The sequence below is a fragment of the Barbatula barbatula genome (genome assembly GCF_947034865.1).
Source record: "Barbatula barbatula genome assembly, chromosome: 11".
Lineage (NCBI taxonomy): Eukaryota > Metazoa > Chordata > Actinopteri > Cypriniformes > Nemacheilidae > Barbatula > Barbatula barbatula.
The window spans coordinates 23,010,452-23,038,149 of NC_136774.1; the positions used below are offsets into that span (position 1 = coordinate 23,010,452).

A 27,698-nucleotide genomic window follows, 5' to 3' on the forward strand; every position below is an offset into this window, starting at 1 on the left:
TGCTCTTTTGCACTGAAATACTGGTTGTAAATGCACTCTGTCGAAGGGTTTTTCTCTTTCCAGTTTCTTGTTATGTTCTGGTATGTTTGCGCACATTTCCCATGACCTTACCATGGCAGAGCACTTAAAGCTTTGGTTGTTAAAGAGAGGACAAATAAATGTCTAATGTCATGTGTCTTTTAATCACATATGTACCAAGTCATTATTGAATACAGTACATAATTGTATAAACCTCTTGTGTGTGTGTGTGTTATTATACTTAAGAATCTTACTAAGGGGTCTCTCTTTCTTACTTCCCAGATAGGAAACTAGTTGTCACGTGGAGAGGTTGTCATCAAGGGTATTTCTCACTAATAGAATAGAATATATCTTCATTGTCATTGAAAATGTTTGCTCACCGGAAACATGTACACATACACACATATAAGCAAATATATATAGAAAACATAGATATACTATATACAGTATATAGAAAAGAATAGGGAGTGTAGACCGTTAAAAACTGTAGTGGTCTAAGTATGCAAATGATGTAAACAGAGTCAATAAATACAATAGTAGTGCAAGTACGACATGATACAAACAAAGTCAATAGGCTACTGTAGTAGTGCAAGTATGCAAATGATGTAAACAGAGAATGAATCATGTTTTGAGGCAGTTGCACAAATATTTTCTCTAGCAGTGGTTTGTTATGTTGGTTTCAAATACCTAAATCCAATACAGAGAATTTCTATAAAAATGTTGATATACGAGTCAATAAGTAAACAGAAATGAAAGCAAAATAAACTATAATTCATGTATAATTATATGAATTATAATTTGTTTTATAAATGTCAAGTGGGGCAGTGTTGTCACGTGTTTTTTGTGTTGTAATTGTCAGTCAATTTGCTAATAAGTAATTTAGAAAATTCATTTTAAATGCTAAAATGGTTGTTTTAAACCTCATATAATAATTTAAAAGTTAAAAACCAATGCACGAAAACAAAACAACTCCAAATGATCTGACTTTTACTTTCATTTTACGTCCATCCGATTTAAAAGCACGTGATCGAAAAAACAAAACACGTGACGACGCCTTTCCTCCGCCAGTCGTTTCTCGCGGCGCCGCGTGAAGTCAAACACACCGAAAGAAAAAAAACGTATTTTAAACACGATTCCTAATCTATACAATAACCATCTGATGTCATTGCGTCATTCTGTTCATGTTTACATATCCGCCCCTCCTCCACGACTACAGCTCCGTCTTCCGAACGTGGTGACGCAATGTGCGTCATGACGCCGGAGAGGCTGCGGTGACGACGGGACTCCACAGTGGGACGGGCCGACTCTGCAAATGGCTACGAGGTGCAATTTGTCGATTTGTTCGTCGTTTATCTCCACTCGTGCGGCTCGGAAGAAAGCTAATTTGCAGGCTGCCGTCAGGTGAGTGAAGCGGGTGCTTTTGATCCGAGATGCGGGTGTTTTTCGCGGTGTTTTGAGGCCTTATCAGAGGGGTCCGCCCTCCGCCTCGCGACAACAACAACAACATCAGACACCGACACGGGCCTCGGCTGAGGAGAAACGTTATAAGTGGCTCGTCTGACGGGTTGAAATGCGTTTGCTCCCAAAGCTTGTTGTCATTAAGAACGTTTGATTTCAACTTCATCGCCGGAGAAAGCGAGAACGCGTCCGTTCAACTCGATCTTGTCCGTTTAGGTCGCTCGCGCTCCGGTCAGTCAGTGAATCAGCTGCCGCGCTGCTGACTGACAGTTTGAGCTCGAGCCCCTGACAATAATTCGCCATGGTAACCAGCTTCTGACAAACGTCCCCTATAGTGACCACTTTCTGACGGATCCGTTTCAGATATGTAATACAATTATATTATTGTTTTACTCTTATTACGATGAAACGGTTCTAAATTGCAATAAAACGTCATCAAATGTTTTTACCTATAAAGGTGACCTTGCACATCGTATTAAAAGAGAAACTTAGGTTTTAAAAGGGAAACGTGTATCTTTCTTAAACTTCATCTTATTTTCATCTCTTGTCTGGCAGTAATTGTAGTACGTGTGGTATTTGGGTGATGTATGACACAAACATGTGATATGTTTTTGTTTTATGGCACTGATAGGTAATGTCTCTTCCTCTCGATATTTTGATGGAAACTGGTTACCATGGTGATTTTTTGGAGGAGGCCTGGATACAATAGGAACACGTGTTTGGTTTGTTATGCTGCTGCTGGATGCTTTTACCCTTCTGCTCTTGTTTTGGTGTCTGATTCCTCGTGTGCCGTGAACCTGTACGGTGTGTGTTCGGCTGGACTGAAACGAATCTGCTTGGGAATCATCGCACACGTGTGCCATTTAAACACAACAGTAGATAACACACGAATGATTGTGCGTTAACCGTGTGTGTAGAGTCCGGCTGGTCAGTTGTAAACTAGGGTAAGGGGGCGTGGATGTCTCGGTTTATGAATGAAGCTCATGGTACGCCAACAAAACTGCTGGAATTTAGTTATAGACGTCAGTTTGTGTAGTATGATAAGGAAGAAGAAACGTATGTCACATAAAATATCAACGTGTCATCTCCAAACAAATGAAGGTGGAGCTTTTCTCAGAAGTGCCTGAATGTTGCTGAGCCTTATATTGCTGTGACAATAAAACATGTGTTGTTAATCGTTCTGATTTTGAAGGAAGAAGGCGTAGTCCATCATATGAAACTATAGGCAGTAGGCACCCTTGCACAAACTTTAGTAGACCTCGATGCACTTTCTTTAACTTAAATTCCACTTGGTTTGCATTATGTAATCCAATGACATTCACACTTGACGTTTATATTTTAGGTTTAAGGCACATAAAGTCTGAAATGTTTTTGTATTTTGCGCACGTTTGTACGGTGTCGCTTAAAAGTGCGACGGATGCGAACACAACGGAAAAACCATAATACTATAGGAATTGTGCTTGTATCTGACATTTTTGCAGTGATGTCTGTGCCATCATTTAAATAGTTTCACGACTTATTCCTGACTGTTTTTCATACCAGTTTAATCCCCGTCATCAGAGGCAAATTAAAAACGGCACCGTTCCTATGACACAGGCCTCTGAATGCCTTGTGCTTTTTAGTATAGTGAAACAGAATCAGCCCGCGAGTTGGTTAAGGAATGGGAGCTCACAATCTGGTTTGACCTGCAGGTTTGTTGGACTGACACCTGAGATGAACGCTTCTTCTGCCCACCTGCAGTCAGTTGACCTGAATGCAAGTCTAGAATTCTCCAGAAAGACTGTGTTTGTCACCGCAGGCTTTGTGTCCTGTTGTGTGCAAGGAGAACCTTCTACCTGGAAGTGTGTTTTTGGATATAGGCCCAGGGCCAGTATGAAAATGTTTTGCTTGGGATCACGACACGAGAGTCTGACTCATTTTATTTAATACCATTTTTTTATGCATAGAACGATTCACATGCGATCCATTATTACAGTGTTGTTTTAGCAGCCACGAGACACAGGACCAGTCAGAGGAGTGACCCTCGTATCGCCCGTCAGCGGTAGTTAACATGAGAGTTTGTCTGTAAGAGATATGTTTTATCTGTGGTTCCAGTCTGCTTGAATGTGGCCGGTAGAATGCGTCTGTGAATTTTTGGTTGTGGATGATGTCGCCATATTACAGACACACAAGGTTACTAACATTTTACCAACTTTAATAGTTTGGTCTGTGTAGACTACTTACGTTTAGAGGACGCATATGTAGTTAAAGTTATTTTTGTAGTTTCTTTCCATAGCAACGAACTTATAATCAAATGGGGTTTTTTTTGTTTGTCTGATTGTAAACAGATATAAGATGAAATTGAGTTTCAGTGTTTATCTATTAGCTTGAAGCCATCTACTGTAAATAATAATGTACTCTCACCAGTTGATATAATACACTTTCAAGAGAAATACCCGCTTTAGCTCAACTATTCTGGATGTCATGCTGTATGATGTGTTTCGCGCAGTTGTGCATTTATCGAGGGCAAGGCGTCTCAATCAGAGATAATAATAAGATGTTTGGCTGTCGCCCATTCCTTTATTTTTTCTGAAACCACTCCAGAAGCACACTTCTGCCCACAGAGACCCTTCAGCTGCAGTACAGCGATATTTACCAAACTGTGAAAAGCCATAGTGTCAGAGATGAAGGTCTGATTTAATTTCTCGTTTGTCCTCAGGTTTCAATGTCATAACTGATCAACGAAGGTAACACAGGATTATCTCAAACAAACATCACCTCGTTGCTTTCAGGAGTTCGGTAAGAACAAGAAACAAGCATGCTTCAGTTGAAACTGGGAAATATGTCTTACACCTGTATTTTCAATATTCAGTATTTTATGTTTGAAAGTTTGTTTTGTTTTACACAGATTAAAGTCAGCGAGCGAACAAGCCGTACAAGACAGACAGTACTGCTCCCACACTCCTTCACCGGGGCTATGGTAAACAAACATTAGCAGAATCTCTCTTTTCCTTCTGCACAGCTGGCCAACAGCGGTTCACATGCTGAATGGGAAACTGCTCATTGATTGCTTTGGGCTTTTAATCAGCTGAAATGAACAGCTCTCGGTGTGTCAAAGTCCTGTCCGGACTGCTGTCTCAGCAGGAATCAATGCCCTCTTTAGACAGACCAACGGGCAATAAATGTGTGAATGTCACTAGCGTGCTCCCTGTTATAAAACACTTCCAGCTCGTGGACCCGATTAGATTAGCCATAAATGAAGCCTTGGTCAAGTAGCTGAAATGAACACCATTTTGTATTCAAAACATGGCTTAGAGTCATTTTATACTTCTAAACACAGATAAACATGTCACCCATCAGATTGAACAGAAAGTGTGCAATAACAGGGAGGTGTCTGCTTTGTTTCTCACGTTCCTGTTTGTGTTTTTGTGTGTGTGTATCTCCTTCGTGAATCATGCCTTATGCATGTCTGTGCTGACAGTTTTAACACATCCCTCCATTCTCTGTGTGAATGCTGATGAATGTGTTTGTTTATACATTCCTAATGAGTTGTGCGTTTTCTTGTTTATTTGCCTTTTGGTCTGTGTGCACTTCAATTCTGTGCCTGGCCCCATGCCCATAATGGACCGCCCCGGTCCGGCCCCTCTAGTGTGTGTACTGAAGTGTGTATGCCCATTGTCAGCGTTACACACAGACTTCTATCTAGCGTACACACACACACATGTCTGTTACCTGAAAGTTTGATAAATGCTGGTTTTGTCATTACAGACCTGCTTGTTTGTTTGGTGTATGCGTGTGATTTGATTGCCAGATTACTCACAGAACATTATATGAGCCAGACCAATGAATGTCTGGTGTATTTACACTATAATGCACTCTTGACGTTTGTAAGTAGAAGCACGCTATAGAAGACTAAAGTTGGCCTGACGTTGGACATTCGCTAATTGTGAATGTAGGGGCCGTCAACAAAGTGACATTCACGTTGCCGACGTTTTACGTTTTATATTTGTTTTCTTGAAACTTTCTGAAGCCAAACTGTATTTAGTTTGCTCATAAACAATGTATTGCTAGTTTAATTAGGCATTGATGGCGCATTGTGTGATGATTTCAAAGCATTCTTCATTTTAAAAAAGGGTTGAAAAATTGATTTGTGGCCGGGATGAGCGTGGGATTTCCCGGCCTGAGTTTGGGGCCCACTCCGGCCCTGGTGTCATGTAAGGAATAATGGACGACGACCAACCCGAGGTGGTAATGCGCGGAGTGGCTTTTACACCTTGGGGTGTGCATTATTTTTTAAGAATTCAACGGCCCGTCGTCATTTTGTTTGTTGTCGATCTTTATTCAGTGGTAGACAGTAGGCTTCGGTATAACCTTATTCAGTTAAACTTGGCGCAGTGATATCAAACTGCATTGGTCGACTGATCTGGAACTACTTTATAGGTGTGCGTTTGACTGAAAAATAATGCACAACCGTAATTTTTTAATAAAAGTAATTTATTCGGACAAATGTATGACAAATGTACTTGTCCGAAGGACAACCACATGACAATGCTTAATTTCAAGCGCTGTGAAGGGTATGATACTACTCTGTAAGTGCTCAAAGTGTGAGTGAGGGCCACTTAAACTGTATTATATTCTCTCTCCTGTCAACTGTCAATATCCAAAAGAGTGTGACATCACCGCATTAACATCCAGAGACTAGGAACGCTTTTCCACCATCGCTCCGAATCGTTCTCGTTGATTTATCGTTCCACTGTGTCGTTCCATGCCAGCTGGTACGTAAATGGTTTCATTTTCCACCCCAGGGCTGAAAACAGACATTTTTAGAATGTCTACGCTAACACGTCACGTGCTGCCTTGGTTTCACAAGTGACTGAGCTTTAACGCCTCTGCGCGCATTCATTAGCCCTATTAGGCAACCGTGCCAAAATTTCCGTTTTTTTATCGTGCCGTGTCGACCCAGGCTCACTTGAAAACATAACTGTAACCGTGTCAGACTGTGCTTAGAACGGTTCGGCGAGATGGTGGAAAAGCACTCCAAGTAGGCCTGTAATGGGTTGGTAAGAGTCAGTGGGCGGCACTTTATGACACAACCCGATCCTGTCCTGGAGACTGTTCGAGTCAAACAACATTCCTGTGTTTTGTTACCGGGAGTTAGAGAAGAGCAGCGTGTTTTCTTCGCTGTCGCCTTGTTGAACAGACTTTCACCAGACTAAACTAGATCTACATGCTTGTTTTTCTTATCAGGCACATATAAAACAAAAGAAACACGATAACCATATATCACAGACTGTCAATATACGTTGCGTTCTGTTCGTTTTGTTTTTGTCTGTTTTCATTTTGTATTATACCGTTCCCCGCAGATTTAAATGCAGTTTTTATGTATTTTTCTTTTTTCAACATTAATATTATATCCTGTGTATAGGTTTTTTTAATGCATTAGCAATATTTAATGATAATTATAAGATTGATGTGAAATTGTCACTAAATATAAACTTACGCCATTGTTAGCTTAATTTAAATAAACCAATATAAAAATATTAGCTTTTAAGAGATTTTAATATTTGAATATGAAATTATTGGAAAAATGCCCATCCCTGATTTCGCAAGCTCCTGTCTGCCCCCTGCTCTGAGTTTGAGCTGCCCGTCATCCAATGATAAATAAACAATAATTCATTCAACTATTTTAAAATTGCACATAGGCTGAGATGTATTCCCAGTTTATCAATCATGTATTAAACATTTGAAATTGTAAAAAATATAAATCATGAAATGTAAATGAATATATAGTGTTTTTATGGGGGTCTCTTCAATACCACAGTTTGAGAACCACTGGCTTATGCTGAGCACGCCGGAGCTCTGAGACTGTGGGTAGATCTCAAACTACTCACACAGAGCTTGTTATACGCTATATACTCTAACAGGATCTTGCCACACAAATTCATTATTCGTTACGCATTCATGATGGTGGGATGTAAACAGATTACTTGTCATCATCATCTACACTACCGGTCAAAGGTATAATTTTTCAGATTTTTGTTGCAAAGACGTTTTTGCGTGGGTAGGCAAAATATGTGTCTATATTTTTCTGCAAAACTAACGAAAACTCACCTCATGAAGTTGGTTGAAAGAACAATAATTCATTTTTCATCACTATATGATTCTTGACTTGTCGTGTGATGTAGTTTTACTAAAGAATGGATGTGTTCAAACTTCGGACTGCTGTGCTTTGTTTATGAATGTTCTGATGGTGTGTGTGATCATAATTGCATTGTTGAAGTGAGCAGCTATGTTTATGTTTTAAAGCCATTACGCTGTATTTAGTTACAGGAGTGCTTGTTATGTCCCACATAACAGAAGTGACCTCCCAGCAGGAAGTCATGGCAAACACTGTTTTTACTCCTACAACTGCTGCCCTGAACCCCAGCCAACAGCAGTAATGGTTTAGGAAATGCTATGATGACTTTGTCCTCAGTTTACCTGAGGTGTTCACAGATTTAATCACAGGTTATCAGCAGTGGAGCAATGTTATATCCGTATCAGGTTGACGTGTGGCCGCTGAGAGCGACAAAACTGGAAAATGTCTTTAGTCAGCACCATTTACAATGTTTAGCATTTGATAAAAAAGGCTGTAAGCAGTACTGTATTGCATTTGTTAAGGGTTAAATCTCATGTTTTGTCTGACAGGAGGAGGAGGGGCAGCAGAGTCTGGAGTGCATCCAGGCCAATCACATCTTCCCTCGGAAGCCCCCCGTCCTGGAGGAAGAAGATCTTCAGGTAAGCAGAGATCAAGACTTCGATATGCTCTGCTTAAAGTCATTTTTCTTCTAGCTCATCGCGTTTTTTTGTGTGCCATGTAATGCACTTAATTTTAATCAATTAGCACTTTAGCATTAATCAAGCTATCATTAGATTTCGTGCATCTTTGGATGTCCACTGCTAATTAGCCAATCCCATTTCATCTAATAACAAAGTGAACTGTTTCTCACACTTTGTATTCTTGTGTATGCTAAAGTATGGAGTTTATCAGTAGCCTAAAGCTAACTAGTGCAGTTTGTCGTAAGGTGTAAAACAGGGCCTCAGTCCCACATGGGCACTAAACATTTTTAACATCTAAAAGAACATTTTCTTATCTCTTCATGTCTTGAAAATGTAAGTATTAGTAGATGATGTTGGTGGTAGATGTTTGGTTGGATGCAAATGGTGGCAGTTGTCTGAAACCATGATGTCGTTGCAGGTGCCCTTTCCAGAGCTCCATGGAGAATTTACAAAGTTCGTGGGCCGGGCGGAGGATGCCGTCATCGCCATGTCCCCCTACCGTCTGCACATCAAGTTTAAAGAATCTGTTGTTAATGTGAGTGTCACATGTTTATGGGTTCAATTTACGTTTCGGGCACACAATGTATGATTAGTTAGGTCAACATTTGTCATAACTGCGCACATAATTATGGGTCAGTTTAGAAGCATCGCCTGCTTATGTCAGATTCTTTAAATAGAAATTGAGCAGAATATCAAACGTTTGCCACTTTAGCTTGCCGTGTGCGATCGTGGCCTTGCTCATCTGCTGCTGGTTTACACAGTTATTCAACAATAAAGTGACGGTGTCTAAAGTGATGTATTTTGCTGTAATGAATGTGTCTCGTGGTCTCTCAAAGATTATGCTGTGCTGGGAAAGCTGCTAAATTTAGAGGCCACAATTTATGTGAAGGGTATTTAGGGACAGCGGGCCACAGTTACATCAGGCGCTCTGACAGTGGCTGTGTGTGTATTGAACAGCTCGGTCTCTTAGTTCTTTGTTTCACAGTTTTTCTTGAGACTGTTGCCATAGTTGCAGTTGGATTTTAATTGGGAATCGTCCACCTCCATACTTTCAACCTGATACCATATTAAGGTTCTGGGTAAGTTTTAATAACCTGCTGTACTGTACTACCTCAGCAGACATGATCCACAAACCCAGAAAGGTCCACAAGAGCCACTTTGAGAATGATCGTGACAACACAACTTAAAAAATAGCTCTTGAGATTGCTTGCTAGGCTTTTATTAAGCGCTTTATCGTCAACGTGTTAACTATAAGTGACAAACTTTGGTAGAAAGTTTATGGCGCAAATACCCCAGAATTTTCCCTCATCTGTGCTCTTCTGTTAGTGAATGGATGGATGGGACAGATGAGTTTGTAGCTGAATGGTTCAGCGCTCGCACGAGCTGATTCATCAGATCTGATCTGTGACAGTCACATGTTCACCAGAGCAAATGAGTGTGACTCTCTGTGTGCCTGTGAAAGAGGGTGTGTGTGTTTGAGGCACAGTGTGTTGCGTAGCTGCGCCGGTGTGACCACAGGCCTGTGTGTGAGGCAACAGAAGTGTTGTAAGAGAAACTGCACAGTGTGTGCGGTGTGATTTTTGTCATGAAACATTTCGTTATGGGTTCAAAAAACGGAATGATGATTCAAAACAAAATCTTTGAGATATTACCATGTGTGTTGCAGTCTTTCATGCCCCTTCAGCAAAAACCAGAGGAATGTTCGAGTGAGGTCAGGTTATTGCGATGGAATTAAACCGCAGCCCAGGAATGTGTGTACATCAAGCAAGCCAAAACTCGAACTGTGCACATTCATCTCATGATCCGGGCAAAGCTCTTCATTCTCTTTCTCTCTCTCTGTCTTTGTGAACAGAATTGTTCGTGTGAGGTGTCAGTAAGTAATCACAAAACGCTTTGTCTGCATGCTGTCGCAAGCTGCAGTTTGGGCACTTTGTGCTATCAGTAGTTGCAGGAGTTGCATGGGGTGGTCAACGTGTGATCACGCACAAGTTCCAAAGTTAAGAAGAGGAACTGCTGCCCACACACACGTACATACACGTTTGATTGCTGCTGACTGGCATGGCGAAGTTCAAGCTTAATGTTCTGGAGCTGTAGAACAATGAATGAGTTTGTTTAAAAATAAGCTGCAGACTTTAATCACTAACAAATGATGTTGATGAACACAAAGCCCAGGTCTAAACATTAGGGAGGTAATGAACTTCCCTTTTTCATTTCTCAAATGCTGCACATTTTTGTGGAAAATACAAATTTTACACATATTATAATCGATTTTCAACCGGATCACTGTAAATCGTTACATCCCTACTAAACATGTGTAAATCAGGTGGATTTGATCCTTTGCTTTTGGGTTTATTTTGTCGTCTGGGTACAGACGCTGTGTTGTGTTGTGGTGTGATGTGTTGGTGCTGAACTCACACAATAATGGCACTTGTCTGTCTAATCCATCTCTTTCTGTCTCACTCTATGTTTGTCTCTCTCAGGTTCCCCTGCAGTTGATAGAAAGTGTAGAATGTCGGGACATGTTCCAGCTCCACATCACCTGCAAAGACTGCAAGGTCATCAGGTGAGAGACTTCATCACTCATACACACACACGCAGATGAAATCTTTGTTTATCCTGTTCGTCTCTGTTCTGTCTGTCACTGATGCGTCATGTGTTTTGACAGGTGCCAGTTCTCCACCTTTGAGCAGTGTCAGGAGTGGCTGAAGAGGCTGAGCGCTGCGGTCCGTCCTCCAGCTCAGATAGAAGATCTCTTTTCTTTCGCCTTCCACGCGTGGTGTGTGGAGAAGGAACAGCACGGGGATCTTTGCAGACCAGGTGCTTCATCAGATGCTCACGGGAGCTGTTCAGTGTTTTTATTGCATACTGACTCATTATAACATTCTTTATGTCAAATCTTTAAAAGGTATTTAGAGATATTTAGATAAGTTCTTAAACTTTATATGAAAGCCTGGTTACACACGACTGTCTGCCTCCCTTCTGGATTTATTACGTTCTCTTGTTTTTTTCTTTCTCCCACTGTATCTCCTCTATTGATCAGGTGATCAAGTGACATCACGGGTTCATAATGAGGTGGAGCGGATGGGCTTCGACACTCAGAACGCCTGGAGAATATCCGAGATCAACAAGAATTACAAGTGAGTTTCATAACACAAATGGACTCTCTGTGTTTAAACCCATTTGAACTCATCCTGTCCGGGACATACAGTCCGTGATGAGGGCCGTGCCCAGGATGAGATGTCTTCAGACGGGCATCAATCACCCTGCTCTGATAACAGTGCCCTCCGTTTGTCCCTGGCATTGTCAGGCTGTGTTCCAGTTACCCTCAACTGCTACTGGTGCCAGCCTGGATTACAGATACGGAGTTGGACAACGTGGGAGCCTTCCGCTCCTGGAAGAGAATCCCCGCTGTGGTTTACAGGTCAGTCAGTCTTATATCTTTTGTTTTGAGCAAAATCTAACGCCATGTTCAAGACGTGTTGAGTGCTTTGTTTGTCTACACGGAGTGTGAAAATGTTGCTCGACACCATCAAAGCCAATCAGAAGAGTGTATGGAGGAAATCTGTCGTGCTCGCAACGCACCACACAACAGAGGAGCAACACTAAAACACGATGGGAAATGAATGATCTGTTGTCGTCTCGTAAAAAATGGATAATTCCAGGACCTTTTGGTGTAGTCCAGATGTTTATCCACCAAGTTGTCATCTTTCCTCCAGGCACCAGAGCACAGGGGCGGTGATTGCTCGATGCGGTCAGCCTGAGGTCAGCTGGTGGGGCTGGAGAAACGCAGATGATGAGCACATGGTGCAGTCTATTGCCAGAGCCTGCGCCGTGGACAGCAGCACCTGTAAAGGCCTTTCCAACGGCTCGTTCTCCCGCGAGTACACCAACGGAGCTGACCTCTCGGATGTTGACTTCGGTCAGTGACAGGGATGTCATGATACCATTTCAGAAGTCACACAAGAAAAGTTGTGTCATGTTGTATTCATATAGACATTCAGATTGCTAGTGTAGTACATGATTAGATAAAAGCCACTTAAGTTATCTAGCCAAGAGTCAACTTAAGGTGTTAACACAAAAATCCTATTCCTACCTTATTAACCCATTTTCAAGTTTGAATTATTTTGATTATTTAGTTACTCTGCAAGCAGATATTGGTGTGGTTTGTTTTAAATACTCTTGTTTCTTATCGTAGACTCGTCCATGACTAACAGCTCAGATGTGGAGTCGCTGGCCATCCAACCTCGTAAACTTCTGATCCTGGATGCCAGATCCTACGCGGCAGCCGTGGCCAACAGAGCCAAAGGAGGAGGGTGTGAATGTCCAGGTGCCCTCTCACCCTCATTCTTCTGTTACAGCTTCAGTAACATTAATGTTTCCTGTCAGGCATTCTCATGTCGCTGTATGATAATAAAATAAATGGTATTTACGTGGCTGAGACAGATGTCTGTTGTTCTCTCCTGTAGAGTACTACCCTAACTGTGAGGTGGTGTTCATGGGCATGGCTAACATTCATTCCATCCGCAAGAGTTTCCAGTCTCTTCGCTTCCTCTGCACCCAGATGCCCGATCCTGCCAAGTAAGCCTCCAATGAGCAGCTTACGCTGCAGTCGCAATACAGCAAGAAGGGAGCATTTCACACGACAAATGATTCTTATAAGAGTGAGGCTGACCTTGAAGTTGAATAGCTATAGTTTTGAAGAGTTTGGTATACTTGGACTGATGCATTTGTCTGGGTGCTGCTCTGTTCATGTGATGATATCACATCAGCCATGGGAAAGATCACATGATCAGCTCCGTCTCTCCTTTCAAACTCTTAACAGCTCTCTGCTACTCCACTTCTTTTCCTTCGATTGTTCTCGTCCTGGCATCACATCTGCCTGTGATTTCCAGTGCTGCGCTGTGTACTTCCTCTTCCATCTGAAATGTTTCCACTTCTGTGTGTTTTAAAGTCAACGGTGTGTCTTCCAAGTGAAGTCATTCTCCCCCTCTTAAGTCAGTGCCAGTATCTAAAAACCTTGATTTGTAATAAGAAATCTGGTTCTCTTTTTTTCAGTCTGATTTAAATGTCTCTGCAGGAGGTTGTAATGTGTGTGGAAAGATCTTGTGTCTGTTTAACCGGCCGCTTTAGCTGCTAAAAAGGGTGTTATATATTTTTTAGAGTTCAGAGTTTAGCATTAAGGCTTACCTGAGGCATCTGGGACAGTTTCTGCTTCGTCCCTACAGCACATGTTTGTTTTGGTGTCCGTGTTATTGGGTTTCTGTGATGTGAAGAAGAATATTTTTCTAAAACCAACATATATTTGAGGTGGGACTAGAGAAAATGTTGGCAGGGCCTGACCCGGCCTGCAAAATGAAATCCTTGTTGTTGAGCTCTGCTTATATAAGGGAATGGTTTACTGTACCTGTTGATTTTCACATAAACACATTCCAGTTTTCTATGACTGTGTTGCAGGGCCGGCCCAAGCCTTTACAGGGCCCTAAGCTGAATACTGAACACACCCAATTCTATTAGTTGTAGCTGTGTTTGGGATGTAGGAAAGTCATTAAAACAAAAACACATAAACATTGCATTACAATGTGTATTGTGATTGTCAAAACATTCGATCATTTCATAACCATCAATTTCAGGTGAACTGTCCCTTAAAATTTCGAGCACAGACCAACAACGCTTCTAGGGGTTTATTCTTCAATGCATTTAACTATTTTAATAAAAAAAATCATTTTCATCTCATTTTATTTTAATCACTACCTATAAAACACCCTTTTAAGCCACACAGCACTTGATGATGATTTAATATTTAAAAATTTTTATTTAGTGTATTGACAACCATTCAATTAATTTACAATATGCTCAATTATTGCAATGTTGCCATTAGTCAATAATTTCAAAAATGTTGACACAAACCGCAGAAATAATAGTGGGTACGGCCATACGTGAGAAAATGGATGTGTGTCCTGAATAAATAACAAAAAACTAACTTCATGTGCTCTAGGGGGGTGGTGGCTAGGCCCTAGGCAGCCGCTTAGTTCGCTTATAGGGAGGGCCGGCTCTACTGTGTTGTGTCTAATGGCTGTGTTTTTTTTTTTGTCTACAGCTGGCTGTCTGCTCTGGAGAGCACAAAGTGGCTGCAGCATCTCTCCCTTCTGCTCAAAGCGTCCCTTCTCGTCTTGAACGCAGTGGACCGTGACCACAGGCCCGTCCTGGTACACTGCTCGGACGGATGGGACCGCACACCTCAGATAGTGGCACTGGCCAAACTCCTCCTGGACCCGTACTACCGCACCATTGAGGTGAGATCGACCGATCTGAATTAGACCGAGAAGAATTCGTAAGCTATATCACATGCTGGAAAAATCCACTAGGGCTTATTTTAAATCCTGCGGTTTGAAATGCTTACAAGGCCATGTTTATGTAGACAATGGATTTGAGGAAACCGTTGGAAATATTTGTAATGTTTTCTGACCTTGGAGGACACTACTCTTCACTCCTTATATCCGTTCACCGACAAAACACTGAAAAGACTTGACCCATCAATCGAGTAAACTGAAACTAAACAGATGGGTTTACACCACAGTATGAACCGTGAAAAAATCTGAACTCTTTGTCTGCTGTATTTCCTGTATGCCTTGCTATTTGTTCATGCATGGTTACGTTTTTACTCTGTAGAAAGTGGATGGATTCAATCAGTCTGAATTCTCTTTCTCTCAGGGTTTCCAGGTGCTGGTTGAGACCGAGTGGTTGGACTTCGGGCACAAGTTTGCCGACCGCTGCGGTCATGGAGAAAATGCAGAGGACCTGAACGAACGCTGTCCTGTCTTCCTGCAATGGTTAGACTGTGTTCACCAGCTCCAGAGACAGTTCCCATGTTCCTTTGAGTTTAATGAAGCCTTTCTGGTGAGTGTCATTGAAGTGAACCTTTATTTTTACAGACTGTTGGATATTCACTAACTGTCTTTCGTTTTGATGTTGTCAGGTGAAGCTCGTGCAGCACACATACTCGTGTCTGTTCGGGACGTTCCTGTGTAACAGCGGGAAGGAGCGCAAGGACGGGCACATCCAAGAAAGAACCTGCTCTGTGTGGTCTCTCCTCAGATCTGCCAACCGCTCCCTCAGAAACATGCTCTACTCCTCCCATTCAGAGAATGTACGTAACCCTCTCGCTGTTACGTGTTCACCTCAAGTTTGACCTCTTTGTTCTGATCGCAATCTATAAACACGAAGCTTCAGAGATTATACATGCATTCCTGGAGCTGCTGTGTCTTTTCATTTCCTTTCTTTTCAAAATATGATTCTATATATTCTTCAACTTCTTTTAAATAGGATGCGGGCCAGTTCTCGTCCCTTGAAGTTAAACTGGCGTATTATAAAGCGTACACTTAGAAGGGCAGATCCTTTGTAGCACGAGCTCTGGAGGGAGATGAACAGCTGGTTTTCCTTTGGCCGTTTAAATCATACATAATGAATGCAGTAATAAAAACAACAGTTTTTCCCTTATCTGAGACAACCGTTCACGTGGTGTATCCTTCCTGCAGTTACTTCTAAGGGCAGATCACATGCGCAAACCGACTGCCTGTGGCTGTGGATTGCCGATAATAACGGTGTAAACAATTACATTCCTTGTACAGACCAATCAGATCGCTTTATAAGACGTCAATCGTTATGAGCCGTCGGAAATACTTTCGTAATGAATGTGGCAGCGTTTGGGACTTTCAAAGACGTGGCGTGTATTTCTTAAAGCACACTGCTCTTAAAGTCTCTCCACTTATTTGACATGTTAAGGAGGGCCGCATTTGGCCGACGGGCCGTCAGTTGACTAGCCCTGTTATAGATAATGCTTTATATTTTTTTAAACTTCAGAACTGCAGGTGATTTCTGTTGTATTTTGATTTAAAGTCGATCCACACATCTCATCTTAACCGAAACAATGTTCGGATGATTCTCATAAATGTGCCGAGAACACGCCCGTGTCATATTTCAGCTAACAGCAAAAGAAATAATTACATTTTGCATGGAAAATGAAACTCATTTTGAACAGATTTTTGCATTGCAACATCATTGCATCCTGATAATTCGAATTGGGGTCACTTGCTTGCTTGGCTTCACTTTCTTTTATGGGAAGTATTGTTCTTTGATCTAGTCATATTACTTGAGATTGACAAACACGCTGTCAACCGACCGGTTATCTGCTCTTTCTGCCCAGGTTCTCCATCCCGTCTGTCACGTGCGTAATCTACTGTTATGGACAGCTGTTTACCTTCCCAGTTCTTCACCCACAACCCCTTCAGATGACTCCTGTGCTCCCTACCCTGCTTCTGGTGCCAACCCTGAGGACCAGCCCCTGGGCAGGTAATTCTTCTCTTACAACATGAAATCTTGCTTCAGTTGGAAGCGGTTCTGTTTATCCAGCATCTAAGTTTACAGAATGAGAGGAATTCAAGTTTATTGTTTGTCTTCGTAGTGTATAAAAGAACCGTTGGTTTTAAAAACTTTGAAGACAAACCTCAATTTGAAATTTCAATGTAATAACGTGATGCCAACATTGTACTTAAAAGCAGTTAAATTAGTTTTACTCCTATAAGCAAACTAAGCTTGTTTCCTTGTTGTTTTGTCCAAACAGGCGTCCAAAGACCCGCTCATTCGAAAACTTGCCCAGCGCTTGTGAAGTTGGAAACCCATTGACCTCAAATCGACGTTCCAGCGATCCCAATTTAAATGAGAAGTGGCAGGACCATCGCAGGTCCCTGGAACTCAACATTGGGACGGGGGCTGACAATGCTGTATCTCCAGACCCAGAGGGGAGGGTGAACGGTCAAGCAGGGGTGGGAATTATGGGAACAATGCCCAACAGGGGCACGGAGGATGTCAGGTTGCCAATAACGGGAGGTGTTGATGAGGCGGAGCTATCCCTGACAGTAGGTGTGGCTGTGGGTCAGATGGAGAACATTCTGCAGGAAGCAACGAAGGAAGACTCTGCACCGGATTATCGCAGAGATGCTAAAACAGACCACAATAATGATACCTCCAGTTTAAAGTGTGCTAACGGCGAGATGAACCATATTGCACATTCAGATGTAAAGGGCAGCAATGGTGGTATTGCTCAGACACAGCTAACCGCTACCGGTCAAGCTGAAAGCATCAGAGAGCGCAGCGTCAATGGACATTGTTCAGAGGACGGAAGTTCTGAAGCGTCCTCTGCTCTCAGTCAGGACACTTCAGGAAGCCAAGACTCAGAGGAACTAGCCGAGGAAGCCCTAGAGGAACATAACCTCTCTTGTAACACATCTAACTTACCTCCCAATGGCCTAAGGACTCTCAGTAATGGCTTCGGGGTTGAGAAAGAGGAATCTCCAACCGACCCGGATGCCAGATCGGAGACTCTTGAGCAAGCTGAGAAACTGCTTTCTTTGTTGGAAAGCTCCACAGAGACGCTTACGGAAGACTTAGGAGTCCGGCCGCAGAGTCTGGGACCCTTGACTTTTCCACACCCACTTAAAACCTCCACAGAATCGCTGTGCCTCAGACAAGGTCTTGATGCAGAAACTAACCAGCAAGGCACTGCCAGGACTTTAAACAACATCCCCAAACGGCCATCTCTTAGTGCCTTTCCACCCTCTGACCTCCATAATCCTGTTTGTAACGGAGACTCCCCGGACCCAGAGCCTTCCACTCCACAGTGGGCACGCACAAACGGGGAACGGGCCACGCTTAGCCGACAGGTATCGCTCGCCAGCTGTGGCTCGCTGACTCTCCCCGCTCGAGGCGTTTGCTCCCACCATCGCTGCCTGCACTTGGGATTTCTGGGACGACCGAGCTTCAGCCCTCCAGAACCCCCCTCGGCCCGGAGCCATCTAGACGACGACGGGTTGACCCTGCACACGGATGCCGTTCAGCAGCGGCTGAGACAGATCGAAGCGGGTCACCAGTTGGAGGTGGAAGCCCTGAAGAGGCAGGTACATGAGCTCTGGAGCCGTCTGGAGAGCCATCAGGCTGCTGGGATGCTGCGACTCAATGGAGACATGATAGATGAAGTGGTAAGCACGGAAAGCATCTCTGTTGTTTAGAACATTCATATGCCAGCAACATGTCTTCAGTTAAACATTGAGAAGTGTCTCGGTTCATATGGGCCTTGTGTTTTTTGTCTTATCCATGCTTGCTGTTTCCTCTATGGTGGGTTTTATAGCTGTTTTTTTTCTGTTTTCCTGTCAGACCTCGATCACAGACTCTGACTTTAACATGGAGCCCAGCTGTCTCTCCCGCTGCAGTACCGAACTCTTTTCTGAGGCCAGCTGGGAGCAGGTGGACAAGCAGGATACTGAGGTACACCTGAGGAACACACCTGCAGAACACACACCTGTGGAACGTACATCTGAACACACACCTGTGGAAGTCACCTAAAAGGCTGGACAATCGTTTGAATAAACGACACGTTTCAAGACTGTTAAAAGACTATTTGCTCTTTGCTTTATTTATATGACTATTTCTGTGATGAAGACTTCGAATTTGTTGAATCAACATAAGATATACTATATTTGGTAGCAAAGATTTAAGATCTTGAAGTTTCAAAGAAAACAATCAAATGTAAAAAAATGTATACACATGCATGTTCTTATTTTGCACAGTATTCCTAGGTAATAAAAATGATCTTTCATCAAAACCTCATAACTTTTATGAGAAATAATGTCACCCAGTAAAAATGAAACCTAACACAATTCAACCTATCATGATGAAATCAAATCCCAAATGTTTTTGCTTGGGTTAATTCCCTGTTTCACTTCTGCAATGTTTTTCAGTGACATCTCATGTTTCCTCTAATGGGCAATTTGACCTTTAAGTTCGAGTTAAAAGTGTATTTGTGTTTGTAGGTGACCCGCTGGTACCCGGACCATCTGGCAGCGCAGTGCTACGGCTGTGAGAGAGGGTTCTGGCTGGCCACTAGAAAGCACCACTGCCGGTATGACATCATCACACCAGACACTTGTCTCTTTGTCTTTCGTCCTTGATCTGTCACACATCATGTCTTTACATAAGGGCTGTAGACTTATTTTCTTACCCCTGTTTGAACACCTGTTTGTCTCAAAAACATCTTTGCTTTCCGTTGGGTATAAACAGAAATGTTTGGCGAGTCGGTGTTGATTTCAGCATTTACTCGCAAATCATTTCTTTAGCGTTTGTAAACACGGCGGTTTTAGTCAGTTGACAGTTGGACTGAGTAAACGCACAGAACACACAGCAGTGATGTGGGGACAGGTGAACTGAAGTTATGTAATGTTCTAGCAACAGTAAAGGCTTGTTCTGCTGTCTACATAGACATGTACCTTCTGAGACAACATCCTTGCCCCTTCTTTGTGTATTTTTTATGTAGTTTACATAGCATTAAAACAAGCACATATAGAGTAAAATGTCAGATTTTTGATTTAGAACTGTTTTTATTAATTGTATGTGTTTAAAACTCCATACTGAATGAAAGCTGTATGTATACATATGAAGTCATTCATCATGTGTGATCATTTTTTAGCTTTTGCATTGCATTCTGGGATAGTCTTCTCCAAGAAAGACACGTGTGCTGCGTCCCAATTCGCATACTATCCATCCTAAATAGTATTCGAAATTAGAACTAGTTTGTCGCAAATCATAGTATGCTGAAATGAGCGTTCTTTAAGTACCCAGGCCAGATGGTTTACTGTTTAGTGACGCTACACAGCATTAAATAAAAGACGCTTCACTGAATTAATAAATGCATGTATACAGTAAACATTACATAAGAAATAATGAATGAATAAATACTTGCATAGAAAGAAGGGCTGTATTTTGATTATTGTGATTGTTAGCAATCACGCTGTCATCTAGGCCAGTGTTTCCCAACACTGAAACACATGATCGATGAGTTGAATCAGGTGTTTTATATAGGGAGAGATCTGAAACATTCTGGAAGGTGTGCCCCGATGACCAGGGTTGGGAAACACTGGTCTAAGTAAAGGCAGCCATTTCAGTTTTGCGGTTTTTACTTTATAAGTTGAGAATTGGGATGCATCAATGGAGTCTTAAAGGGAACTCAGGGTAATACTTAATACGTTTTAATAGCCTTAAACTACTAGCATTTGTCATTAAACGCATCAAATATTTTCATTTCTCATTTTCAATTGTCATTTTAACCTAAGGAGGCCGCCATGTTGTTTTTTGATGACGTAAAATGTTTGCACGCACAGGTTGCCTAATCAGTTCTTCAGTAAATATGAGGTACTGTATGATAAATAAATATAATTAATGCTAAAATAATAAAGAAAATAAAGGCGCTATTTGGTGTATTTTCCTACATGTTAATATTGTTGGTCAGAAACAATACAAACATACATATTAATAACCAAAACCAATTGTGAATTTCATAAAAACACGATGTTTTCAGCTATTATAAAATGCATTTTATTCCGATTTAGAGTTTTGATGTAGATTTTTCAACATCAGTAGCCTTACGTTATAGTCTTCTCTCTCTCGTTCATTATCTGACGGGGGCTCTAATACAGAATAAATAACCAAACCATCTTATCATTGTGTAAATCAGTATATTCTCATAATGTATAAAATAAATGATAATGGTGGATGATGTCTTAAATAGTCTTAACTGTGGTAGTTTAAAGCTGTGATTTAATGCATGTTTACATTGATCAGACGCATACTGATACTGAACACGTGAAACTTCTTTTATGGCCTATCAATAGTCTTATGTTTGACGTCTCATGTTTTACTTTTATGTATTGAAAACGTGTGTAGCGTTAAGAGAACGGTTACGTTTGCAACCATAGGCAAATAAAATGGCGGCCTCCGAGTAAAAATATGATTTCAGAGTTTACGAATGCAGTGACGGTTACACATTTCATATTTATAAAGTCAGTGCCGCTGTTAATATATGAAGCCATACATCTCTCATACCCAAGGTTCCTTTTAAGATGCCTAGGCAAAAGCTCAAGTGTTTATTTTTTCCCCATCACAGAGGCAAGGAGCATATGGAAGAGGTTTGGTGAGGATTGTCTCTTTCACATCAGCCTGTTAATCCTGCATCGCTTCAGAGTGTTTCTAACCCTCTGCTCTGTCTTCTCATGGGCTCGGATGAAGCTCTGTTAATGTTAGGGGAGCCGTGCTGTAATATGTAGAGTTGAGACTTATTGAAGGAGCGTTGACATGTTAGGGCTCATGAATATGGGTTGTGTTACGTTTCATGAAAGACAGCATCATAGATATTGTAAACCATTTTATTGTTAACCTTCTGTCTGTGTGCATGTGCGTTTGTTTCTAGTGTGAGCGGATTGCATGTTTTAAGCACAGGTTTATGTGTGTGGTGTGTAACACGGCAGCTCGTGAAGGTTCGGCTGGGGATTTCTTGCACCTCTTCACTAGTTTGCGATGAATTAAAGTTCAGTGAATCCGCATGTGTCCGGGTTTTGGTTACTCCTTGAAGAGCTGTTGTTGCCATAACAGTGTTGACGTAATGGACAGCTTGTATTTTGTTCTGATAAAATGACGGCCAATAGATTGAATTATTGCTGATTCTTTTAGTTTAGTTTAATAGTCATTTAAAATGAAACACTTTTATTGTCACATCACTATCAGCACGTGTCTAGTTACACTATGCATGGTACATGCACAAATAACATTCAAATGTTTTCTACTATGAAAGGATACAGTGACTGAAAAGAGAAAATAGATAAATAATCCCCTACCCAGCCAAGGAAAAAATGAAGAGACCATTTCAAAATGATTTTCAGGTTTTCTGAATGTGCTATTTATAGGTATGTGTTAGGTCAAATTATTATTTTTGTTTCATTCTGTGAACCACTGACAATATTTCTCCCAAATTTCATTTATTTGCAGAAAATGAAAACTGGAGAAATTATTTTGTTAGACCTCAAATACTGCAAATAAACAAGTTCAGATTCACTTAATATTAAAGAACAAAATAGTAATATTTGTACATGTATCTAGGAAAAGTAAAAAACGATTTGAAAAAAAGCAGTTTGATTTTGTTGAGGACTGGAATGACCACAGTATTTAGAAATCTGATTTGAAATAAACATCTGCAGTGGTGTCTTGATGTTTTTCTCCGGCTGTATGTATGTTTCCGCACCAGGGCCGGATTGGGACTCATTTTCAGCCCTGGAGTTTCATGCCTTAGACCGGCCCACTTTAGTTTACGACTGACTATATTAAAATAATGATAATTAAAACCTAAGTCTGCAATAGCGCACTGTTCTCTACAGCCTTGAATTCATTGTCATTCAGTGAAAATACAGTAGCCTAAGTTTTGCTTCACAGTGAAGATTTATTAGAACAGGACAGTATCAGAATCTATTTTCTTTAAGAATTAGTGTTCATAAATATCCAAACATTGAAATAAGGAAAAAATTATAAATTACAAAAGATTAAAATAAAATGTATTGCACTGTCTAATGACACTATAATTTATTTTAAATAAACATCTGCTTTACAACTTCAAATATTTTTTTACAAATATGAGAACATTAGTTAAATAATAAAACTATTGGACTGTTATCTGACTTTTCTTTCACAATGATTTCTAATGATTGTTTCATCTCTTTTTCCTCTGCATAAGTGTAGCTTCAAGTAAACATGGACAACCCTAAAACATTAATTAACGCGGGCTTCGAACCGACGTCAGTCTGAATGGGGGACGGGCGCTCTAACAATGAGCTAGCTTGCACCTAATAAGACATGCTTTTGCACGTCCACTACGATCTTGCAGTGCTCCTATTCCTAAATACCTTAACGTTAGCTTACCGGCCGTCTCGTCGTCTTCATTTGCTTTGAGAAAAAATGTGGTCTTCTTAGAACATTTGGCCGCGTCAGTTTCCAGAGCTTTCTTGCTTTTTATTCTTGACTTTTCAGCGCCGCCTTTGCGCTTTCTGTCATTTATTTTTATTTCTGACGGTTTTTTATTTTGAGCAACTTGCAGTGGCGCTGTCGGGGGCGGGGCCAGGGAGTCAAAAGATAATCACGTCATCATTAACCTGCAGGCTGCGCTCTGAGTGGGGCTGCGAAAAAATATGAAATAAAAAAGAGTGGGGCTGCGATAAAATAATAAATAAAAAGATTAGGGCTGCTGTGAGTGAAGGCAGCCTAGGGAAAGCCATATTTCAACCGTGCCATGACAATACCGGCCCTCGCGGCCAAAAAAACTGACCGGCCCACCGGGAATTCTCCCGGTGCTCCCGATTAGCCAATCCGGGGCTGTTCCGCACTATATTCATTAATCTGGTAATAACATTTCCAGCTCTAGTTTAAATGGCTGTTGATACATAAATGATATACTGTATGTAATGCATTCTTTCAATAGGTTGTTTGCAATCACGTGGTTTTTATACGTGCACGGCTGGAGTGCAGCAAGTGATTTTCCTCCATATAGGAGTTCAAACCCGAAGCTAACCTGAACCACGATCCAAATTTCTTTAAAACCTTACTTGGCATAATCTCTAGCTTCTGTTAAAAGAACGAGCGCTTATTAAATGAATAAAGGGACAAATCTTAAGTCCATTACAAGGAAACAGCTTTACGTACCAAAACAACAAGCACGGAAAACCAAAATAAATGTATTTGTTAATCACTGATATCAAACATAAACATGATAACAGAAAAGTTGTATGTTCTCAGTTTGTCGCTGCCTTGAGCCAAGTTACATATGTGGTTTCTTTATAATGAACTTAATTGCAGAGCAAGCTTAAAGTGACACTATTCTTATCCCTGGAATGTGTTTGTTCTTCTAACAGTAGCTAGTGTTTATTACAATCAAGGTTTAAAAGAAATGAGTTTTTACATGGTCGTCGTTTCATTCAAATTGATTTATATGGGGAAAAGCTTAAAGATGGGGTAACACGCAAATTTTGCCAATCTCATATTAATCTTGAGTACCTTAACAGCAGTAATGAATATGTCGTATCTTCAAAGAGTACGATTATTTCCAGAAAAAGATGAAACTAAAGCAGGAGCACACAATACATCATCACAATAATCCCTTCATGTTGTTTAGATTACGTACGTGCGTGCCGATTGCCAACAAGACACAGACGTATTACTCTGTTTCCCTAACCATGTGCAGTTCATGTCTACCATCTTTTCAATCTATCAGTTTCAAACGATCGCCAAATCTAACGTTTATATAACACCCATCATTAATAATAAATGTGAATAAACAAACACACCTCAACTTGTCTCACTATCGCGAGAGTAGCGAGCTGCAGCTGCAGGCCCACAGCGCAGCCAATCTTGATAAGCATGTTGCTCGTCGGTTGGCTCTTTCTTTTTCCGGGAGAATTGCCCAATCAAAGAAATTGTATCCCTGTAACAAAACCATTTTCATGGTTTGATCAATTTGAACAGTCAGAACAACTCAAAACACAGGTATTTTTAGTTTGTTATTGGAGAAAATCACTTGCTGTCCTCCATTGGTACTTCACGCAGTGCCGTAGTGTGCGAACGACCTAATACACCTGTTCTCTTTCTAATCTCTAACTCTCTCTGTGTCCCGTCCTATTCTGCCCCCTGCAGGAATTGTGGGAATATTTTCTGTGCCAGCTGTTGCGATCAGAAGATTCCGGTGCCGAGCCAGCAGTTGTTTGAACCCAGCCGTGTGTGCAACTCGTGTTTCAGCAACCTGCTGGTCCCAGCGCCGTCTCTGGAACTAGAGCTGGAGAAACCCATCACGGCCAGCTCCAACTGATCTCAGACCAGAACCAGGGCAAGCCACCTGGACATGTACAACTGCTGAGGACCCAAGGGATGAGTCCAAGAAGGTTTTGTGGGGTAGCCGCTGTCTTGTGTTCTCCCACCCGAAAGGGAATCATGTATATACAGGGGAGCGTACAGGAAGCTGTCCGGGAGGAGGATGCGTAGCACTTTCAGTTAGCGTTGGCGGAAGAGACTGCTGAACGCTCTGTGATTCTTGACTGCATTGAAAGCTTATCTTTTAAGATGAACCATGCTGCATATAGAGAAGGTTTTTTCCACGGCCAGCACACGGTGCGACATTCGCTTGTTTTCTTTTCTTTTCGAATAGGATTTCCTGTGTCATCAGCTCTCAAAGATTAAATTTCAGTTGCATTCTCGGGAATGCTGCTCGGTGAAAGGTGCTTCTGGGACACGGCCGAAACGTGCTAGATTTGATCGAGTTCTTATCTTTATCTTTCAAGCCGCAACAATATTTGTTTTTCTCTCTTTGAAGAAGCCTTCTTTCTCTTATTATTGTCAGCACAGGTTAGCAGGCAACACATTCTGGGGTTTTCCGCACACATTTCCTGATAAATTACAGCCTGTTAGTATCTCAAGGGTGTGCCGCTAGAGGGCGCTCTTGGCTTTCTGATCGGCACTGTGGATGTCAGCTGGTTTAGTGACTTCTCCCGATTCTGAGACATTCTCACTAATGCATTTTTTTGTAACATAAATGCGAGACAAATGAGATAATATATTAGAATGAAAAAAGAATGAGACGTATAGCATTTAAGATGAGAAATTGTATAGAATTCCTGAATAGTGGCTCACTAAATTAGTCACCAAATATAAGTTGTGTTTGCTTCCCCCAGTTGTAGTCATTTGGGGTTTTTCTTTGTAATGTTTTTTTTCTTGTTTTTCTTCTAGCAAGCGCTTAAAAAGATAAACCTAAATACTTATGTTGGAGAGGGATTTTCTTTGAAATGCCCTGGATATTTTTCTTTGATGTTAACATTTTATCCCTTATTTATTGTCATTTATTGTTTTATGTTCAGTCTCGATACACACACAGGATAATCAGTGTTGATTTGGTGGATGTGTGGTAGCTGCACTGAATATAGAGATCCCAAAAAACAAAACAAACATACACAATCACACACGCGACCGCCGTGATGTGATACGACAAAAGACGTTATGCATACGAATTAAACATATGGTCCACACTGGATGCGGCGCAGACACGGTGAACGTCCGGTGCAGAAACGGTGGTACACACACACACACACACAAAAATCAGTCAGAATATTGTTTGTTTACCCTTCCTGCTTTATCTGATTTTGTTGCTGAATTTTGACCCTTAACCAACAGATGTGGAATGAATAGAAATAAACATTCTGTCATTATTTACTTGCGTTCATGACGATTAAGTCTTGTATGTTTTTTCAGGGCAAATCAACACCTTAGAAGCATCATAATAAAAGTGCACACAGACTTGGTCAGATGGTCTTCAGGTACTTTACCTGTTTCTTTACAGCATGAAACTCTTGACTTTTCATAATATGTCAAGCACTGTAAAGATTCTGATCAACATGAGCAAAAGTAAACAATGACAACGTTGTGAATTCATTCTCGAGCCGTAAGCTTTCAGACATAACAGAGTGAAATTCCTGCAGGTTTGGATTTGTTGATGGGCGTTAATTCTCCAGACTGATCATATCTGCACCTCTCTTCAGAAGTCAGTGTACACAGCAGAACCGCTTCTGCATTAACGCCAATCCATGAATGTGAACATTTTTGTTTGTTTTTCCAGAAAGAGAAATCCATGGTTTATATTTTGCACATTGGTAACCATCAGAAATAGACACTGTTGCAGACCACCATATGAATAAAACATGGGATTCCAATCGAACCGTCTCCTTGAGTGTTTCCTGAACTATATGTGTGTTTACAACTTTGTGTGTCAATGTAAATGAAATGTGTTCTGTCAACAATCTGTTTGGGTTGGGACTACATGAACATTATAGTAGCTGTGTTGAAACCGATCAAAGGTTTTTCACTTCCCATCATTCTTTGCGTTCGACTGATAGAGACACAAAGTGCATTTTTAAGGGATGAATGTTTAAGCTTTTTCCGCTTGCAGATGTTATATTCAGCACATTTGCAATGCTGTGAACCCATCAAGTTTATATTTAGTTGTGCTTACTCAGTCGAGACTTGGTATGAACTCAAACTACATTAAGAAAACTTGTTTGGCTAAGTTTGAATAGACTTCTTATTTGTTCCAGTTATTTACCTAATAAATGACAATACAATGTTTAGAAGTTTCCTCAAACTTTTCTCTTTATTATAGCAGGTCTTGTGTATGCACAATTTTGACACTTTGATACCAAACTTGGATAAGAAAAATACTATTTCGTTCACACACATTTCTTAATGCATTAACCTTACAATACTGGCACCGGTTTTTTATATGATTGTCATAGTAAAGAGAACTTTTACAACAGACTTCAGCTGCTGGTTAACATGCCAATTTTGTGTAAATATACTGTGGTTTGTGAACCAGCGGACAACATGAATTGAAGCCCTCGCATCCTCAACATCCCTGGACACAACCTCGGTCATTTTGACACAAAGAATCAACACAAAATATAGTTTATGGCTCATACTTTAATAGTGTTTAATATAGTTTCATCATTTCTTTACAAAAA

General features: G+C 41.1%; 1 protein-coding gene across 6 annotated transcripts; it reads left to right on the forward strand.

The window, feature by feature from the left end:
* The first annotated feature begins 1,271 nt into the window (after positions 1-1,271).
* mtmr3 (myotubularin related protein 3) lies at positions 1,272-27,305 on the forward strand. 6 transcript variants are annotated; one of them, XM_079467870.1, is made up of 22 exons: positions 1,283-1,419; positions 4,175-4,254; positions 4,364-4,435; positions 8,143-8,232; positions 8,693-8,809; positions 10,127-10,147; positions 10,755-10,837; positions 10,940-11,091; positions 11,315-11,411; positions 11,582-11,695; positions 11,991-12,193; positions 12,470-12,601; positions 12,741-12,852; positions 14,372-14,567; positions 14,986-15,171; positions 15,251-15,421; positions 16,478-16,623; positions 16,895-18,308; positions 18,484-18,594; positions 19,140-19,228; positions 21,266-21,292; positions 24,832-26,897. In XM_079467870.1, the coding sequence occupies exons 3-22, from the start codon at positions 4,433-4,435 to the stop codon at positions 25,001-25,003; spliced, it is 3,636 nt and encodes a 1,211-aa protein (XP_079323996.1). In that variant the 5' UTR covers positions 1,283-1,419; positions 4,175-4,254; positions 4,364-4,432; the 3' UTR covers positions 25,004-26,897. The 6 variants fall into 6 exon arrangements, with proteins under 6 accessions (XP_079323999.1, XP_079323997.1, XP_079323996.1 ...); XM_079467871.1 differs by lacking the exon at positions 10,127-10,147 and having other exon boundaries at positions 1,281-1,419; XM_079467872.1 differs by lacking the exon at positions 21,266-21,292 and having other exon boundaries at positions 24,832-27,305.
* Positions 27,306-27,698: the final 393 nt, after the last annotated feature.

Bases quoted from the DNA above. Each gene is read 5' to 3' on its own strand.
- mtmr3 (XM_079467870.1), top strand. The intron at 11,696-11,990 runs GTCAGTCAGTCT...TCTTTCCTCCAG, and splicing joins ATCCCCGCTGTGGTTTACAG to GCACCAGAGCACAGGGGCGG. The intron at 16,624-16,894 runs GTAATTCTTCTC...TTGTCCAAACAG, and splicing joins GAGGACCAGCCCCTGGGCAG to GCGTCCAAAGACCCGCTCAT.